The sequence below is a fragment of the Ostrinia nubilalis genome, chromosome 14 (assembly GCF_963855985.1).
Source record: "Ostrinia nubilalis chromosome 14, ilOstNubi1.1, whole genome shotgun sequence".
Lineage (NCBI taxonomy): Eukaryota > Metazoa > Arthropoda > Insecta > Lepidoptera > Crambidae > Ostrinia > Ostrinia nubilalis.
Genome location: NC_087101.1, coordinates 10,713,737 through 10,735,209, shown reverse-complemented (window position 1 = coordinate 10,735,209; position 21,473 = coordinate 10,713,737). Strand labels below are relative to the sequence as shown.

At 40.1% G+C, this 21,473-nt stretch overlaps 1 protein-coding gene across 1 annotated transcript; it reads right to left on the bottom strand.

Moving 5' to 3' along the window:
* On the bottom strand, nt 1-19,673 carry LOC135078149 (protein maelstrom homolog). Its single transcript, XM_063972732.1, has 9 exons — nt 19,281-19,673; nt 19,030-19,207; nt 18,100-18,243; nt 17,587-17,823; nt 16,022-16,185; nt 8,610-11,243; nt 8,174-8,236; nt 7,974-8,040; nt 1-6,504 (listed from the first exon to the last, which is right to left on the bottom strand). The coding sequence occupies exons 1-6, from the start codon at nt 19,404-19,406 to the stop codon at nt 10,911-10,913; spliced, it is 1,182 nt and encodes a 393-aa protein (XP_063828802.1). The 5' UTR covers nt 19,407-19,673; the 3' UTR covers nt 1-6,504; nt 7,974-8,040; nt 8,174-8,236; nt 8,610-10,910.
* Between the last annotated feature and the right edge of the window lie 1,800 nt (nt 19,674-21,473).

The window sequence follows — 21,473 nt, the reverse complement described above, 5'->3', positions numbered from 1 at the left end:
TTCCAATTCAAATACTTTATTCAGTATAAATCCCCTTTCCAGGGCACTTATACACGTCCCAAATATAGCTTGCCCTACCACCACTTCGGGATAACATGGGCTGGTGCTGAGAAGAAGTGGCGGAAGAAACTCAGTCACCTTGATCAGCCTCTTTTCCAACCAGATACAACACTTTATAACTTACATTAAAATGAGTAATCTAGCAGCAATCAATTATTACGTCTTATTTATTATTAGCATTTTGACGGTATTTTGTATAACCAGTATTTATAATGAAACACACAGAATACAAGTTCTAAGTTAGGTTACGTTAAGACTTAGGTTTAGGTTAGGTTATGACTTAGGTTTTGTACCATAACATAACCGGCAACTATAAACATTATCCTTCTTTATACTGGTCAACAAACTACCGACCCGACCCACTGTGAACCAAAAGGCCAATCTAGCTGGACAAAATTATTTAAGGCTTGGAATAGGTACTAAACGCTTTAAAAACTCTTACTTTGATATAATATGTTAAAAAAATGAACAGAAAGCTTTTAATAATTATAAAACTAAAAACCAGCATAAGCTGACCCTCTTTATTAAACATTTTGTACGCGTATGGAGGTCTAGTTAAACTGGACTTGTTAGTTAAGGTAAATTATTGTTTTTTTATACTGGTACTTGATATTTTAACATCTTTGCACTAGTTCTGTAAAAGTACTAAGGTATAATGCTAAACCTAAGCCTAATTACTTTTAAAGATGGCTTTCTATACTGAAAATTACAAAGCTGAAGACCTTGTTTGTTTGGTTAAACGCGCTAATTTCAGGAACTAAGCTACAGCCCGATTTGAAAAATTATTTTTGTATTGGATAGCCCATTTATCAAGAAAGGCATTAGTCGATATAACACCCTACAGCCAATAGGGGTGGAGCAGTAAAGAAAAATTTTGCAAAAACCCGAAGTATTATTTAAACTATTTTTACGCATACAAAGACGCGAGCACAGCTGGTTAATAAATAATGGAAATTAAATAAAACTATAACAATACTTGGGCGGCCATTACCAAATCGTCAGTAAGTACTGTAGGACTTAAATAAATCGTCAACTCGTTTCGTCTTCTTTTTGTTTTGAACGCGGTTTGGACGAAGTCAATCTTTGGGCGACCAGGACTTGAAGTACATACTAGATTGACTTTCTGAAGATGACGTAGATGGATGCAAAACACGTGTGTCAATTTGAAGTTTTCACCATTCAGCCATTCAACACCAATCGGCCTTGTCACAAAATCGTCCCGAATTTTACCAAACTAAACCCATTTTTTGCCTAATTTTGAGCTAATCTGACTAAATTCTTTATAATGTTTCTTAAACAACACTCCATCACCTCTTTTTAGTCTTATCTAGCTAAGAAATAATGGAATAGTCCTGAAATTGTATTGTTTTTGTGTGTTTTAACCATTCGTAATAAAACTCGCTTCTGGTCACCGCCACTACGTTTTCTGCAAAAAAATCAAAGTTGTGCTTCAGTGTGCTGTCTACAACCTACTATTTTTTGAAGCTCACATAAAATCCAGCCCGGGGACATGAGGGGCCATGTAGTTCCTGGTCTCGCAAATACAGAAAAACGTGAAAAAATACGAATTTTCATTTTATTTCTACATGTATCTTAATTAATTAATAGACTTTAGGAACATTTTTTTGGTTTGATATGTAATACGTACCTTCTACTTCACGATCCATAACAAAAATTTTCACAATTGTATTAGAATTAATCAGGAGACACTGATATATCAACCTCAAGAAAGTGAATAATTTGATCGTAAAATACTCACTTGTTCAAGTTCGTCTTAAAATTACTAAATTATCAGAGGATAGTTGCTAAAAATAATGACTGAATCGTAACCTCTGGTTATTAAGCTATCGTTTTTGCTAAACGAATGAAAGATATGCGATGACCCTTTTTGTCCAGCTAGATTGGGCTTTTGGTTCATAGTGCGACCCCGTGGCAAGTCACCATCAATTAGCAAGGTGTCAATATAAATAGGCCTAGCGCAGCCACATAGCCAGGTGTTAATACAATATCACAATAAATCACATCACAATAATAATAAAATATAAATAGCATAACAAGCATAATAATAGTATGATTAAACAATATATATGTTACGGTCAAAGTGATAAATGTGAAAATTATGAATAATCGACGGTTATTATGAATAATTACCGCATGATTTGGTGAATGTGATTAATATGAGGTCATTTATGTGTGTATAAAACTAAATAGGCGGTTTAGGGGTGGCCCAAGGGCCACCCCCGCCGCACCTTAACCTATTTTTCACTTTAAATCAAAACATTATGTTATAGGCATTATGGAAAAGTAATATTATGCAAGAAACATTCCAAACTCATTATGCCAAATTATAATAATATATGATATCAAAACGTTCTAAAGTTTGGCTGTACACGAGCACGTACACAAGATGTTGTTCTCTTTTATGAAATTTGTTAGTACTAATTATTAAATAATCACTGTTAAATGTGATTAATTTATCACTTTCACCGCGACTGTCGGTAATTATTCATAATAACCGGTTATTATTAATAATTTTCAATTTATCACATTAACCGTAACATATAAACTAAATAGGCGGCCCGCCGCACCTTATCCTATTTTTCACTTTAAATCAAAACAATGTGTTATAGGCATTATGGCAAGGTAATGTTATGCAAAAAACATTCCAAACTCATTTTGCCAAATTATATTAATATATGATATTAAAACGTTCAAAATATGAGGCTGTACACGAGCCGGTGTTCTCTTTTATGGTATTTGTTAGTAATAAGATTACATTATGAAATAATCACTGATAAATGTTATTAATTTATCACTTTTACCAAGCCTGTCGGTAATTATTCATAATAACCGGCGTTTATTCATAATTTTCAATTTATCACATTAACCGTAACATATTATACTCTAACACGCGCACACGCTCGGGCGCTGCCCCCACGCCCCGCAACCCGCGATCGCCCATGAGTCATTCAACTCTACTGTGAGTTCAACGACTACGACTGCACTAAGCTTAATCCAATTCTACCCAGTTTGTAAAAATGAAATGAGTACGAGTACTTAAATTAGTCACTTACACCTTAATATCACCTTACCAGTATAGTTTTTGTTCTAAAAACTAATTAATTACGCTGTCATTAATAAAAAAACCCTTTACACGAATTACTTTCTTTCCGAAAAATAAATAATCTTACAGAACCTAGGTTATTAAACATTATTAACTAAACCATGCTTTTACGCATAATCATTATTCTATCACAATGTAGTATCACAGGTCCTAGTAGCTACGCAAGTGTAATAAGCGTAAGTATCATTAAAAAGTACCTACCGTAAACAGATAGTAAAGTAAAAAAGTATTTATTACTAAAAGATGTCACTTGGTAAGTGGATGTATTCTGTGAACCGCATTAAGATTTTGATGCAAAAATAAAAAAATAATAATAAATATTGGGGGCTCCCCATACTTAGAACTGAAACTCAAACTTTTTTTTTCATCAAACACATACGTGTGGGGTATCTATGGATAGGTCTTCAAAAATGATATCGAGGTTTCTAAAACATTTTTTTCTAAACCGAATAGTTTGCGTGACAGACGCTTCCAAAGTGGAAAAAAGTTGGTCCCCCCCCCCCTCTAACTTCTAAAATAACAAAATGAAAAATCTAAAAAAAACATGATGTACAGTCGCGGAATGAAAAGGTTCGTCACCTTAGTGTCGGTTTTCGCTTGCACTAGGTACTGTAAGAGTCAAACCTGCCAACATCACCGTGCAAGACACAGTGCTGCTAACATTTAAATAAGTATGACGTTTGCTAACGAATAAGGTTTTGCTTGTTTATTTTTCTATCCCATCATCATCAGTGCAATGTTACAAAATGTAGTTTTTTTATTTAATAGATAATGGCAGGTTGAACCAACAAGAAGGTTTTAGTTTATCAATCATAATAATCTTCTTGACAAGTTAAATCAAAAACAACTTTGATCTGAATAATTTTGAACTTTACTGGCGAACAGTTAAAGATAATTTTCTCTAACTCGAGATTATTCTGTAACATAGTTTCAAAAGGTAATATGTGCTCGCGATTCGTTGAAAGAATCAATTTGAAAACTGACGAACCTTTTCATTCCGTGACTGTACATTACTATAAAAACTACCAACGAAAATTGTTTTGAACGAGATCTAGTAAGTAGTTTTTTTTAATACCTCGTAAATCGTAAACCGCTTATTACCGCGTAATCTTTCATACTAATAACTTAAATTAAAAATTATAATTTTAATTTCATAAATCAATGGTACGGAACCCTCGGTGCGCGAGTCCGACTCGCACTTGGCCGGTTTTTTATCAGGATATACCGCTTAGTTTAAAAGTTATTACGTTTTCTTTACAATAAGTAATTGGAAGAAAAAAAATTCTATAAAAAATTAAAATAAAATCTCAAAAAAAATTTGACCTCTTTTTTGTCCATAAAAATAGGTTTAGTTTCATCTATTTTCATATGTACACTTTAACGTGACTCACACTGTATACACTCGACATCAAATAAATCGCACCTCCCGCGACAAGCACTTATCAAACGTATGCATCCCCACTTCCCACCAACATTGGTACCATTTGAAAGCCTAGTTGTAAACTTCATTTCATTAAAGGAAAGTTTTTTACCCCAAAAATGTGTCTTTAGAAGGACACAGTCACTTCTTCAAAAAATAGGTAGTTACGCTTGAATCAACTTTTATGGCTATAAAACTGTTAAATTGGGATTAATTTCTATCCATCTGTTAAAAAGGACACGTGAGATTATTATTTGGTTTTATAACCACAAAAATTGGTCTACTTGGTCCCAGAGGTGAGCCCCAAGTGAGGCCTTTTTTCAAGTCACATTTATGGTACCTGTTAATTCTTTATAAAAAAATTAAACGAGTTTTTCTTTCAGTTTATTTATTGGGCTTTTAAATAACACCAATATTGTTGGGGCACCACGATTGTGTCAGAAGAAAATCTTTTAAGTTCGCGTCGCGGAAGGTGCGATTTATTTGATGTTGAGTATAGTTAATTAATATTAATAATACTACCATTAATGTTTAAATAGCCGCCTACTCTATTGCGATACCACTCAGGTAACTAAGTTTTTAAGGTCCTGTATATCTATAATATATAAAGCTCGTTATGTAATTTACACCATTACAAATAATTGTCACTTAGTAAGCAATAAATACATATTTTGAATTTTGAACAATTACCTTAAAAATAATGACATCGGTCTTGATAGGACGGACATGTTTAAACTAGTTAGGCTTAACATTTATAATGTGTTAAAATAAAGTTTATATATAAATCTGTTCTAAATAAATATTAATGACATGACATAGCTTTGGTTTAGAAAAACTAATAACAATAACATAAAAATTGTATTATTTAAAACTTAAGCCTAGATATAACACACTGGCAAACTCTTGTTCCTTCACTTTCGATAGGAGACAAAAGATTTTGTTTTTAAACTCGATTGATTTTAGAAACTAAACAAAATTTCATATCTTTTAGCACTTCTTTCATACCAATTACTTCCGTTATTCATAATTTACATAAAATAATTCATCGTCTTGTTCGTGATTATTTTAAATGAACGTATCTTTATTACACGAAATAACTATCAAAATGTATTGATATTCTTATTGTTTTATTTATAACGATTGCGCATCTACAAAAACTGTAGTACAGTACTGTAGCATCTACAATTCATTCTACAAAAAAAAGTAAAGTTAGTAAAAGTTGAATAACCTCCTTATTTCTTTCATTTTGGACCAATTACGAATTGGACCAATAGCGAATTAAACCAATCGCGAATTGGACTAATCGCGAATTTGTGTATTTTTGACGATTGGACCAATCGCGCTTAAAAACGAAGCAATACGTCTATCGAATGTCATCGTGAATCGTTAACGCTTTGTTATTATTCTTCATTTTCAACTACAAATTTACGTAATTTTTAACATAACAAAACTTTAATTTCATCACTTTAGTACATGCAAGTCTATGAACGAATGAGAATGTAAAAGCGGCGGGAAAAATACTACTAGCCCACTTAATAATAATTAATGCTCTTAGCAAGCTTCCAAAATACTCAAATTTGAATGAATTGTAGATGCGCAAAACACATATTTTTTTCAACTATTTCTGTCCAGCAGTAAAAGAGGAGTAGGCTTTACAAAATGCCCATTTGACGCGGATTGAGGACTCTAATCGCCTTAAGTCCTGACTAAAGTGTATTAGATACACGAAGTGTAAATATTAATAGAATATTTGTATCTAAGTCCTACAGCACAAGAGGAAGTCTTAAAATAAAGTTAGCAGTCAAGATTGAGTACAGGTCAAGACGAGATTAAAGGTGTCTACGTTTACTTCTTTGGTTACCAATATGCATTTTGTTTAAGCTGCTCGCTAAGCCACGGCCTGGAATGAACAAAAATACAATTTATATTGTAGGTAGGTAACTCGCATTGCGCAAGAAAAAGTAACAAAACAAATGCATGCAGGTAAAATAATATTCAGAAGTGCCATATGAAAAGGTACATGGCAACATCGCACTAACGAATGCTGAAAGGCGAATTGTCGAGTAAAATACATTTGAAAAAGCATTCAAGGATTGTGTCAATAGATCAGCAGTTACGTTACGACCCGTAATTATGTCCCAAGTCAGTCTTATGTCGGTTTTCACCATCAATCCTTAATTTTTAAGTGACCCCTATGAATACAAAATTCCTGTAATGTCTTACCATAGGGGTCACTTAAAAATAAGGGATTGATGGTGAAAACGGGCATTGGATGGTGAAAAAAGTCTCCCTCAAGGATTTCCATAACGACCAGTTCTGCGACAGGCCCCCCATGTGGAGCGACGATCTGGTGAAGGTTACCGGTCGCACCTGGATGCGGGCAACGCTGGACCGGTCGTTATGGAAATCCTTGGAGGTGGCCTTTGTCCATCAGTGGACAAAACTTTATACTATCAATTTAATAATTCATGCTAAAGTCGGATTCTTTAGAAATTTTCCTATATGTAAACAAATATGGCCAACTGACATTAAAACATTTATAATCTGTGCCCTAGTGAGGCGACAAAACCTCTCGTTAATCGCGGATTGAAATTATTGTAGTACTTACGTACCTATAGAAAGAATTCATAATGCTTTATAATGCAGTGAATTAAACAATTAGTAGTACATTCAATGAAGAAAAAATACATTGTTGATTAAGACCCTATTTAAATCTATTTAAATGCAATCAGTAATAAAAATGATTGAATAATTGAAATAAAAACGATTAAATTTACCGATTATTGTCTATGACTTACAGGTTACAACACTGATGTGTCAGAGACAACATGGAGATAACACATAATTTTAAACTTCAAGTCAATTTGACAAGTCTCACAAATTTTCAACGTCCACATATTTTGCTAAAATAATTTGTTTAAAGATTAATTCCAAACTTGTATAATCGTGAGAATAAAGTTGGTTTCATGGGCTTGTGAAATAATGTGTATGATATTATGAACACGTAAGTGATTATGGTGTTATTGTGTGCACAAGTGTTTGTTTACATTTGAGGAAATTTCTAAAGAATTTAGGTATAAATCATGTATTTCCTCCGCCATTTTCCGCAGTTTGGCACCTCACGTCACATCATTTTACCGAAGTCAGCCCTATAGCTTCGGCGCAGTGCCGATCACTGACGTTTGTCAACAAAATGGTGCTTGACTCTTGAGACAGGCTAAATTATACCATATTGTTAATGACATTGAGCATACATTTTTTTAAATACCTTCGCGAAGTAAAACTTCTGTACGTACTTATTATTATTCTGTGGCATTACTTTAAAAATAACAGTTATATTGTCGATTACATTTTAAAACAAACACTTACTATTAGCAGACTCGTTGAACGAAGACTGATTGATATCGCTGGCTGAGGCGTTAGAAGGTTCCCCGCACTATAAACAAAAGCAGTAGCAATTCATATCATAAACATAATAGGTAATACGTAATTTTTTGTCTATAATAATTAAGTTCTTTATCACGCGTTTTTAGCTTGAAAACAAATAAAGTTAAATAAAACCTAATTACCCGAGGAACAGCAACTGATGGCCCAGCTCTTTCTTTCTTTTGCTCTCTAAAATTTATGATGGTCTGGAAAAAACGACATAATTAGTAAGTTTGGAACACCATTTATAAAGTAGTAGTATTATACAGGGTGGAAACGATAAGTGATCTCAATCGATTATTTCTAAACTATACAAGATATCGAAAAACTGGTTACTGATCCTGAAAGTGCTTCACGAGCTCTTTCAAACGGTACCAATAATAGGTTACAGAATAAACTGGAACTATCCGAAAATTCAATGTTTACAGCTAATCATCGTGCTTAGACCCTGATATATGGACAAAACTTTTATAATTTTTAGGGGAAGGGGCTCTTCCTTCCACCTCCCATGATTATCGCTTCGTTTTGTCTATTCTCATTGCTAGCACTCGCGGTGCTAGTGACTCCTGCAACACTCACGTCCAGGTCGAAGTCGCCGGGGACATGCTTCGACGGCAGCATGTCCACGCCGACCACGGGGCAGCAGCTGTCCATGATGGTGTAGGCCCAGCGCTTCACGCGAGAGGAAGTGCACTCCGCAGCCTTGTCTATGTCCCGCGGTGCTAGTGACTCCTGCAACACTCACGTCCAGGTCGAAGTCGCCGGGGACATGCTTCGACGGCAGCATGTCCACGCCGACCACGGGGCAGCAGCTGTCCATGATGGTGTAGGCCCAGCGCTTCACGCGAGAGGAAGTGCACTCCGCAGCCTTGTCTATGTCCCGCGGTGCTAGTGACTCCTGCAACACTCACGTCCAGGTCGAAGTCGCAGGGGACATGCTTCGACGGCAGCATGTCCACGCCGACCACGGGGCAGCAGCTGTCCATGATGGTGTAGGCCCAGCGCTTCACGCGAGAGGAAGTGCACTCCGCAGCCTTGTCTATGTCCCGCGGTGCTAGTGACTCCTGCAACACTCACGTCCAGGTCGAAGTCGCCGGGGACATGCTTCGACGGCAGCATGTCCACGCCGACCACGGGGCAGCAGCTGTCCATGATGGTGTAGGCCCAGCGCTTCACGCGAGAGGAAGTGCACTCCGCAGCCTTGTCTATGTCCCGCGGTGCTAGTGACTCCTGCAACACTCACGTCCAGGTCGAAGTCGCCGGGGACATGCTTCGACGGCAGCATGTCCACGCCGACCACGGGGCAGCAGCTGTCCATGATGGTGTAGGCCCAGCGCTTCACGCGAGAGGAAGTGCACTCCGCAGCCTTGTCTATGTCCCGCGGTGCTAGTGACTCCTGCAACACTCACGTCCAGGTCGAAGTCGCCGGGGACATGCTTCGACGGCAGCATGTCCACGCCGACCACGGGGCAGCAGCTGTCCATGATGGTGTAGGCCCAGCGCTTCACGCGAGAGGAAGTGCACTCCGCAGCCTTGTCTATGTCCCGCGGTGCTAGTGACTCCTGCAACACTCACGTCCAGGTCGAAGTCGCCGGGGACATGCTTCGACGGCAGCATGTCCACGCCGACCACGGGGCAGCAGCTGTCCATGATGGTGTAGGCCCAGCGCTTCACGCGAGAGGAAGTGCACTCCGCAGCCTTGTCTATGTCCCGCGGTGCTAGTGACTCCTGCAACACTCACGTCCAGGTCGAAGTCGCCGGGGACATGCTTCGACGGCAGCATGTCCACGCCGACCACGGGGCAGCAGCTGTCCATGATGGTGTAGGCCCAGCGCTTCACGCGAGAGGAAGTGCACTCCGCAGCCTTGTCTATGTCCCGCGGTGCTAGTGACTCCTGCAACACTCACGTCCAGGTCGAAGTCGCCGGGGACATGCTTCGACGGCAGCATGTCCACGCCGACCACGGGGCAGCAGCTGTCCATGATGGTGTAGGCCCAGCGCTTCACGCGAGAGGAAGTGCACTCCGCAGCCTTGTCTATGTCCCGCGGTGCTAGTGACTCCTGCAACACTCACGTCCAGGTCGAAGTCGCCGGGGACATGCTTCGACGGCAGCATGTCCACGCCGACCACGGGGCAGCAGCTGTCCATGATGGTGTAGGCCCAGCGCTTCACGCGAGAGGAAGTGCACTCCGCAGCCTTGTCTATGTCCCGCGGTGCTAGTGACTCCTGCAACACTCACGTCCAGGTCGAAGTCGCCGGGGACATGCTTCGACGGCAGCATGTCCACGCCGACCACGGGGCAGCAGCTGTCCATGATGGTGTAGGCCCAGCGCTTCACGCGAGAGGAAGTGCACTCCGCAGCCTTGTCTATGTCCCGCGGTGCTAGTGACTCCTGCAACACTCACGTCCAGGTCGAAGTCGCCGGGGACATGCTTCGACGGCAGCATGTCCACGCCGACCACGGGGCAGCAGCTGTCCATGATGGTGTAGGCCCAGCGCTTCACGCGAGAGGAAGTGCACTCCGCAGCCTTGTCTATGTCCCGCGGTGCTAGTGACTCCTGCAACACTCACGTCCAGGTCGAAGTCGCCGGGGACATGCTTCGACGGCAGCATGTCCACGCCGACCACGGGGCAGCAGCTGTCCATGATGGTGTAGGCCCAGCGCTTCACGCGAGAGGAAGTGCACTCCGCAGCCTTGTCTATGTCCCGCGGTGCTAGTGACTCCTGCAACACTCACGTCCAGGTCGAAGTCGCCGGGGACATGCTTCGACGGCAGCATGTCCACGCCGACCACGGGGCAGCAGCTGTCCATGATGGTGTAGGCCCAGCGCTTCACGCGAGAGGAAGTGCACTCCGCAGCCTTGTCTATGTCCCGCGGTGCTAGTGACTCCTGCAACACTCACGTCCAGGTCGAAGTCGCCGGGGACATGCTTCGACGGCAGCATGTCCACGCCGACCACGGGGCAGCAGCTGTCCATGATGGTGTAGGCCCAGCGCTTCACGCGAGAGGAAGTGCACTCCGCAGCCTTGTCTATGTCCCGCGGTGCTAGTGACTCCTGCAACACTCACGTCCAGGTCGAAGTCGCCGGGGACATGCTTCGACGGCAGCATGTCCACGCCGACCACGGGGCAGCAGCTGTCCATGATGGTGTAGGCCCAGCGCTTCACGCGAGAGGAAGTGCACTCCGCAGCCTTGTCTATGTCCTCGTGGTGCTGTAATAAGAGGCTATTTGAGTAGATTCTAATTACCAACTAATTGTAAGATTCTTTATGCCAAGTTCAAAGTATTAGCAGGCCTCTTCATCTCCGCGAGTTTACATCGAAAACAAAACACGCACGATGGCCCACCTACAGGATACTATTCGACAAGGCCTCACATACGAGCGAACATTGACTCACGCACGCGTATTCTTGTGTATGATGGAAGAAAATAAAGAAAATGGTGTACTAAATACTGTGCAGTATTTAACTGCCTAAATAATAATAAAAACACAGAATGTACTTTAAGTTGCCTCAAGACACTGAGAGGTAAATAAGTAATTAATATTATTCATGATAATTCAAAATAGATGTTGGCCGATTCTCATAGATACCGGATAAGCACAAAAAATTTCATCAAAATCGGTCAAGCCGTTTCGGAGGAGTATGGCAACGAAAACTGTGACACGAGAATTTTATATATTAGATGTGATATATACAGGGTGTCCCGTAATGTAACGTCAAGCCGGAACTGGGTGTTGAGGCAAGTTGTGCTGGTTATCAGAAAAATATAAAAAAAAATCTATGTGGCATATTTTAAAAATAATAGGCATTTAAAAAAATCAAAAAATTCTACTCCAGGTGACGGTCCTTTTGCTCGTGTTGCCACAAATCTTCACTTTTTCCAAATTTTTTTTTTGTTATGTAACCCTGAATAATGCTTCTCTAAATTGTTATCAAAATTACAAAACCAGCTGCTCCAGCTTGGACGAAAAAAATACATTATTCCCAAAAAAATTTTCAAAATAAAAATTTTGCCTAGTTTAAACTGAATGTACTGAAAAAAAATTGTACTACGCGAGTATGGCAAGTGACGTCATAATTTGGCGCATTTAGTAAGGATTCCAAAATGGTATAACACTTGGTAAATTCTTGCTGTAATTGTCGACAATTTTTGTTTTTTTGGAAATAATCCCATTTTTAACTTTATCTACCTTGGTTAAAAATTATTATTCTAATGAAACCAAAATTCAAGTTTCTGTGACTGACTACCGTACAATCAGTCACAGAAACTTTTGTCACCATGACAGTAATTAGTAGTTGACATACTGTGACAAAAGTCACCCGTGCGCGCGCGCCTTTACTACCTGCCCTGCCTGCACTTGTACTTGGTAACAGGGATAATAAGGATATGAAGTTTCGGTTATGGATTCGATATTAGAATAATATTATACCGGTTTCGGTTACGGTCACGGATATGAAATCATTTCAGATTATCCGAAAGTCTCGGATAATTTCGGTTACGGAATTATTAGAATTTCAAAAATGTAGGTATAATACAAATAGCAAGATGCTGCGTGAGCGTGACCCACATAGCTACTTTATGTACCAACTAAGACGACACCTATGTATGATAAAGGTAAAACAGGCTGGCATATTAGATGGTGCCAGCGAATGCCAGACAAGTTGGTAACAAATATTAAGATTTAAGGTACAATTCCAAGACGGGCCGCAGACCGCAAACTGCAACCGCAAACTGCAAAACTATGAAATCGGCAGCGCGGCATTGCAGCTGCGGCGTGTATACTGCAAATTTCATAGAGTTTTGCAGTTTGGCCTTTATCCGAAACTATCCGTAACTTTTGAATCAGTTTCGGTTACGGTTATGGACATTTTTTTATTTCGGATATCCGATAGTTTCGGTTACGGTTACGGATATCCATAACATCCCTGCTTGGTAAGATGGCCCTCTCCGTCCCGCTCATACCTTTTAAAATGGCTTCTCCACCTCACTTAAGCCAGAAACTTAATTTTGGGCACATTAGAATAATATTTTTAACCAAGGTAGATAAAGTTAAAAACGGGATTATTTCCAATAAACAAAAATTGTCGACAATGAGGATCAGTACTATTGTAGAAAATTGAATAAAACTAGTATCTACGTTAATCTTTAAGACATAAGAAAGATATATCTTTTTGAATTATCCAAATCGGACCATTACTTACGAAGATATTAAGTAATAAACATAGGCCGTTTTTGCCGCTAAAAGTCAACGTACGCAGGGCCGCGTGACGTCATTATATCCGAATCGAGCGCAGCCGGCGTACTATTGGGATGGAAAATATTTTTTTCCAGCTAAACCATCAGTTTTAGAAAAAAACTTTTAATAACATTTATTCATCAAAATAAAGTAACCTATCGACCAGTAATTTAAAAAAATAAAAATTGTGAAAATTAAGTATCGCTATGTCCAAAAACCACATTTTCATAGGATTCGATGCAATGCGGAGACGCGGTTGGGGTGAGTGTAACTTAATGATTGTTTGTATTGAACATAATAATACATAATATGATGCTAATACCCAGTTTCTGGCCTGGGGGGGGGGGGGGATAAGTCATACCCAGCTTATAGCCTAGGGGGAGGGGCAAGCCTTACCCAGCTTCTGGCCTTGGTGGGAGGGGGGGGAGAGGCAAGTCATGCCCAGATTCTGGCCTGGGGGGGGGGGGTAAGTCATACCCAGCTTCTGGCCGAGGGGGAGTCATACCTAGCTTATGCTTATGGACTGGGGGAAGGGGCTAGCCTTACCCAGCTTCTGGCCTGGGGGAGGGGGGGGGGGGGGGGGGGGGGGGGGGGGGTCAAGTCATAACCAGTTTCTATGGGCTGGGGGGAGGGGCTAGCCTTACCCAGTTTCTAGCCTGGGGGGAGGGGGGGTATGTAATACCCAGCTTCTGGCCTAGGGGGAGTCATACCCAGCTTATGCTTATGGGCTGGGGGGAGGAGCTAGCCTTACCCAGCTTCTGGCCTGGGGGAGGGGGGGGGGGGGGGGGTCAAGTCATAACCAGTTTCTATGGGCTGGGGGGAGGGGCTAGCCTTACCCAGTTTCTAGCCTGGGGGGAGGGGGGGTATGTAATACCCAGCTTCTGGCCTAGGGGGAGTCATACCCAGCTTATGCTTATGGGCTGGGGGGAGGAGCTAGCCTTACCCAGCTTCTGGCCTGGGGGAGGGGGGGGGGGGGGGGTCAAGTCATAACCAGTTTCTATGGGCTGGGGGGAGGGGCTAGCCTTACCCAGTTTCTAGCCTGGGGGGAGGGGGGGTATGTAATACCCAGCTTCTGGCCTAGGGGGAGTCATACCCAGCTTATGCTTATGGGCTGGGGGGATGAGCTAGCCTTACCCAGCTTCTGGCCTGGGGGATGGGGGGGGGGGGGGGTCAAGTCATAACCAGTTTCTATGGGCTGGGGGGAGGGGCTAGCCTTACCCAGTTTCTGGCCTGGGGGGGGGCGGGTATGTAATACCCAGCTTCTGGCCTGGGGGGAGGGAGGGGGGGGGGTAAAGTCATACCCAGTTTCTGTCTTTTCTGGCATGGGGGGGGGGGGGTGTCATACCCAGCTTCTGGCCAAAGGGGAGTCATATCCAGCTTATGCTTATGGCCTGGGGGGAGGGGCAAGCCTTACCCAGCTTCTGGCCTGGGGGGAGAGGGAGGGGTCAAGTCATACCCAGTTTCGGGCCTGGGGGGGGGGGGGGGGGGTAAATCATACCCAACTTCTGGCCGAGGGGGAAGTCATGCCCAGCTTATGAACTAGGGAGAGGAGGGGGGCAGGGGAGTCATACCCAGCTTCTAGGCTAAGATTAAATAGATTTCCAGGAGGGAGCAGCTGTCCTTTCCTGCAGCAGCTGGTCCGCCCATGGGAACGGCGAATAGATAGGTAGGTACGTAGGTTTAACTCAGAAAAACTAAATAACAGGTAGGTATTGCGTGTACATCGAAATGATCTGCATAGAAATGTCTTGTAGCCTAGGCAGAGTGTATCTGCCTCAGCTATACCTTATTGTTAGAAGTAAATAAATTAATACTTATACATTTTTATATTTTACTTGGAAGAAGATATGACTCTAACAACACTTATGAACACTTTATTTGAATAAATCGCCAAATATACCACCGCGGAGACCCCAATCGCGTCTCTGCGTTCCATGAGCGGATGGATTTTTTGCGTTATTTTTCACAATTTCTATTTTTAAAATTACCTATCGATAGCTTACTTTATTCTGATGAATATATGTCATTACAAGTTTTTCTCTCAAACTGATAGTTTGGCTAGAAAAAAATATTTTCTATCCACGCAGTACGCCGGCAGCGTTCGGATCGGATACAATGACGTCAACGGTCCCGCGCCGGGCGGTCAGTGAACTTTTTTAGTAATTTGGCCATAACTTCGTCAATTTTTGTCGTAGAACAAAAATTTTTGGACTGTGTATTAAGGATTTCTTAGCCCTATAAATCTGCATTCACAGCTAAAAATCGAAATGATCCTCATTACAGCAAGATTTTACAAAGTGTTATACCATTTTGGAATCCTTACTAAATGCGCCAAATTATGACGTCACTTGCCACACTCGCGTAGTACAATTTTTTTTCAGTACAGTCAGTTTAAACTAGGCAAAATTTTTATTTTGATATTTTTTTTGGGAATAATGTATTTTTTTCATCCAAGTTGGAGCAGCTGGTTTTGTAATTTTGATAACAATTTAGAGAAGCATTATTCAGGGTTACATAACAAAAAAATTTGGAAAAAGTGAAGATTTGTGGCAACACGAGTAAAAGGACCGTCACCTGGAGTAGAATTTTTGGATTTTTTTTAAATGCCTATTATTTTTAAAATATGCCACATAGATTTTTTTTTATATTTTTCTGATAACCAGCACAACTTGCCTCAACACCCAGTTCCGGCTTGACGTTACATTACGGGACACCCTGTATATGTGATGATAATAAATATACGAAACATACCCGGCACCCCAAGCCGGGCGTGTACCGGAATGGGTCCTTCTTCAGCTGCGCGAGCGCCAACGACTCGCGGGGGAATCCCTCGTCGCCGCGGTTCTTGATGCCATTCAGCAGCGTGTAGAACAGCGTGTCAAGCTTGTACACGCGGAACATGCCGTCGTCTTCACCTGTGGACGGTGGCGTCGTCAGCAGGGTAGTGTAGTGTGAGTTTAAGGCTCGGCGCAAATGGGCCACCGACCACAGCCACCGGTGGCCAGCGACGGCGACTTAACAGTAACACACTTTTTGTATAGTGGCGAGTCGCGGACACTACTGTAGCGAGTGACCGCCACCAGATACACGTGTGCGGTGCGTCTATACAAAATATTATTATATTAAAAAGTGTGTTAAGTCGCCGTCGCGGCGTCGCTGGCCACCGGTGGCTGTGGTCGGTGGCCCATTTGCGCCGACACTAAGAGTAGGCGCACACCGTTGATTTTTAGTTGGCCGATAGTTGTGCCCGATTTCAAATTGTATGAAGAATCGGCCAAATTGAATCGGCGTAGTGTGCGCACTCCCATACATGCGCATACTGATCAACAGCCCGACTAAACTATCGGCCGACGAAAAATCAACAGTGTGCGCCTACTCTAAATCAAACGCATTCGATGTCGACTGCGTAAAAAAGTGTCATTAAATGTAAGTACATAATAATAATGTCGATTGTACAGCGGATTATTAACGGAAACTGAAATCTTCATATATCTTCATTTTTTTTCTGGCTAGCTAGTGACGTCGTTTGATGTAAGCTCACATTAAGCCCTCAGGAAATTAGGCCGGTTTCCAGTAGTGGTACGGTGCGGAGACTAGAGATGTGCGGCGACGCTGGTAGGTTATTTCCACCAAAGCGGAGCGGAGAAGAGCGGAGCGGTGCGGAGACGAGAGGTGTTAGCTGTGCGTAGTTGTGAGCTGTCAGTCTATTGCTATTTAAGAAACACCGCTCCTCTCGTCTCCGGGCCGCGCCGCTGTTAAATTCTATAGAAAAACAAGTACTCCCGACACTTCTCCGCTCGATCCATTTCCACCGAAGCGGAGCAGAGTGGAGATGTGCAAATAATCTGATTAGCTACTCAAAAAACTTCTCTGCTCCACTTCGCCTTAGTAGAAACCGGGCCTAAAGGTCTGTATTGTAAAAGCGGAACAGTCTCCAATTTATCAGAGGAATTTTAGCGATAACACGAAAATTCGCGATATCGCAATGTATGTAACCAAGTATTCGCGTGTAGTTTGGTGCTTCGTGCGTAAATTTGCATGAACTTCGCTCCGCTGTTGGTGAACTCTCGGAGATCAAAGCATTATAATCTTTACAAAGTTATGTTTAGTGTAAACTTGTTGGCGATCTTTTTAAATAAAATAAAAAACGCATTATGTGGCCGCGATTCGCTATCGCTATAGAGCGAAGACGGGGCTTATCGTCCAATATTCATGACGCTCGTGCATAAATGAAGGTAGTTTTAAAAAATAGTTAAAAAAAATATCTAAAAAGATAGCAGATTAATTAATGTTGTTATTAAAATTATATTACTTACCTGTCTTTGCACACATTTGCAATATAAAATTCAGGACTGGTTGCACCTTCTCTGGCATTGTGTAAATCGGTGGTACTGTCTTGCTAGAAGTCGGAAGGCCATGCTTCAGGTAGTCGACGATGATGGCTAAAGTGTCTATGTATGGCAATGTCTTATAAGTAATTGCATCCGGCATATCCAGCCCAAGTTCATGAGCTCCGACTTTGACATCATAAGCATATCCAACTGGTATTGGACCTAGAATTTGAATTACAATTAATATAATTATGTATATTAATAATAATGACAGCATATCAAACTAAACCCATTGCATATTAAAATGTACTGTTAACTGTACAAGATTTTGAAGTTGCATGTGAAACTATTATCAAATACCCCAAGTTTAAAGTTATTATAGACCTAAGCTGTATAATTAATTATGTTCTTTAAGTCTGACAGTAGTTTTATTGACTTAAAGAGAACTTGTGTCATATGACCCAGTGGCAAGTAACAAAAGTTGAACAATTATATTACCTGGGTTGATCATAGCATGAAATTGATCTTTGATGCCATTTTTAACATTGAAGCGTAGAGCGGTACATTCCCCTATTAGGTAATCCGAGTTGACCTTATAGTAGTAGTTAACATCCATCAAATAAAAGTACTCGTGTATAATTTCTGCAATGAATTATATTTTAAAACCTTAGTAAAATCCATTAAAATTTCAAATTTAATAAGACAAGTTTAAAGTACACATATGTCAAAAGAAATCTTTAACCCGTCGAGGATGTGGAGGGCTCAATTTGACCCCGTCCTTCATATTTTTGTGTACAGTTATTTATCCCGTAGCTGAGTGCTGTTGAACCTCTCAGTAGCTGGAGTAATTGAACTCTGCTCCTCTTAGCACACTAATATTCAGTCGACAGTCACCGGTGAAAGAAAATAGACATGCGCAAACGTAAAAATGACGAAATTTTGCCAAAACCACATTGCTCTATTTTGTTAACAATGAGCTGATTTGTACCTTAGAAGACTAATTATGAATATTTAATGATATGTATAAGATAATATTGATTACCAGAAAATACTAAATAATATTATGAAATATGATGATTTTGCTTTTTTGTTACCAGATATAACGCAAATTTCACAATTTTTTAGACTTTTAGAATAGCTGTATTATCTAAACATGGGTATGGCTATTGGTGAATGTTTCAAAATCAAATCAAAATCAAAAATATTTATTCAGTTTAGACCACAAGTGGCACTCAATTTAAATCCTTTACTTACTATTACTTAAGTTTCTTGATAAATATAATTTAAATTACCGCTTAGTAGGCAAAAATCTACAAAGCAAAAACTGTCCTGTACCACACAGTCTGTCTTCAATATGAAATGGTGATACATTTTTAATAATGTAATTATTTAGTAAATAAGTGTATGAAAATATAAAAAATGCATTACCTGAATTAAAAGACTTCAATTTTATAACATTATTAATGTACTCTCTCTCGGCTTCCTCTGCTTCACGCAACTCTCTCTCTTGTCGTTCTATCTCAGAACATTGGACAGGTACATTTCTTTTCAATTTTTTTGGGCGAGCCATTTCTTCAAAATGGGCACGTACATCTGGTGGTGCCTCCTGATGAAAAAAAAAAATTTTAAATAATTGAAAATGCAAGTGGAAGATACAAATTTTGAAAATGAATATTTACCCTCCACGAAGGACCTGCAGCTTCAGAGACTTCTCTTAAGTTTTCATACTGAATTCCAAATTTCTTTTGTCGTTCTCTGAAGTCAAGCGTAAAGAAATAAAATGCATTCACTTGTCTTCTCCGCATATTGAAATAAATGCCCTACTCAAATGGCTATCGTATCGTCACTGAGAGTAGAACAACACAGAGAGTATGTATTGTAAATTATTACGAAATAACGAATATGAGTCACGCTCACGGTTTATAATAAAGCAGTCACGGTCATAGATATGGATTAGTCGCAGGCAAATTGTATGAGTAAGCATTTTTTACAAACGGCGTCGTCAGCAAAGAATACTCATACTCCAAGGTCGTCAGTTTACAAACGCTCGCTGTTCTGTGAAATGCCGAAGGCAAATTCACAGATTAGAGAGTATGTCTAAAGATACAGATGAGACAGGGATGAGACAGGGACAGATAGGAAACGGCCCTATGATTGGTCAGTTCATAGTAAAAGTTCCGGCATCTATGGACTTCCATTGGGTAGCGCTAAAAAAAAAAAAAAAGATCGTAACTTTTTAATAACGACTGCCTTAGCGACGTTGCAGTACCGCTTTAATATATTTTATAACGAGTAACGTTACCGCACCAATAACGGTACGGGTACATTATTATTTCAAATTATTTATACAAATAAAAAACCAAATACATAAGTTTTATTAAAAAATTTATTTCATAAAAATACAACTTAAAAACTAATGCATACAACTATCGACAAAATTACAAAGGTGGTCCTACTATCTTTTGAGCACTTGAGCTGAACATGAAGTACATCTTAGAATTATCTACACGTTCGAAGATAATATACCAAGCGGATGATTTCTTATTCCGTAAGGAAAATTACAAAATAATAATGGAATAAAAAATCATACGCTGAACTCGATAATTATAAGTAAGCACCATAAACTTAGGAAACTATGAAATACTATTAGTAAGTAAAACTATACAGTCATTAATTCACAGAATCATCAACTGTAGGTTTTTAAGAAAAATAAAAGAAAACCTACCGCGCCAATAGAAAATAAAGTCTAGTTGGGCTTTATTTTCATCAATAACATTGAGACTGAACTATTTATGAACATAATATTTAGTAACTAGCTGCTGCCCGCGGCTTCACACGCGTGAAATTTAGTTTGTCAAAGATCGTCATAAATTATACAGGGTGGAACTTTGTAATGCCACCTGTAGGGAAAGTACTCTTAATACTGTACATAGAAAATTTTACTCAAAGGAAACATTCCTTTATTTTTGTAAAGAAAGGGAACTGCATTCAAAGATATTCTGGGTTATAAAGTATAATACTGCAGTTTCATCAAAATCCGTTCAGTAGTTTTTGCGTGAAAAAGTAACAAACCTGTTAACATTCAGATTCCAGACGTCCATACAAACTTTCGCATTTATAATATTACATAGTACGAAGTAGGATTTGAGTAAATCTATCTTTAATTGCCAAGTAAGTAAATGTTAAAGACTCTTAGTTATTTTATCTCTGTTTGAGTCAATTTCAGTCATAAAACCCATTATACAAAAAAAATTAAGCCCGGGATGAATAACCTTAGAGAATTAAACCTCCTCTATGAAAGGGATGAACACAGGTTTAAAATTACATTTCCATACTAAATGTCAATTTTACCTAGAGTTTAACTTATTGAAATAAATAGGTACCCACCATTGAAGCCAACAGAACAGAATAATATAAATTAATATTAACTTTTTGCAATAATTGTTTACAAAATTTCAAGCGAGCGAACATTTCTATTGTCGCTGACTATAAATCCTACTAATATTATAAAGGTGAAAGTTTGTGTAGATGTTTGTTACTCTTTCACGCAAAAACTACTGAACGGATTTGGTTGAACCTTTACAGTATTATTATTTGTAATCTAGATTAACATATAGGGTATAATTTATGCCAATCTGTGGCACTAAATTTCACGCGGGTGAAGCCGCGGGCAAAAGCTAGTTATAAATAAATGGTACCTAATTCTGTTTACAATAAAAATGATGATTACCTGTAATTGCGTAACACTAGACAGCCATTAACAAAATGAATCATTTTTACCGTATTTGCATGTTTATAAGAAACTAGCTGACCCGGCGAACTTCGTACCGCCTGTAAAAATCCGGTTATAGCCTATCTTCATTAGGGAAAAT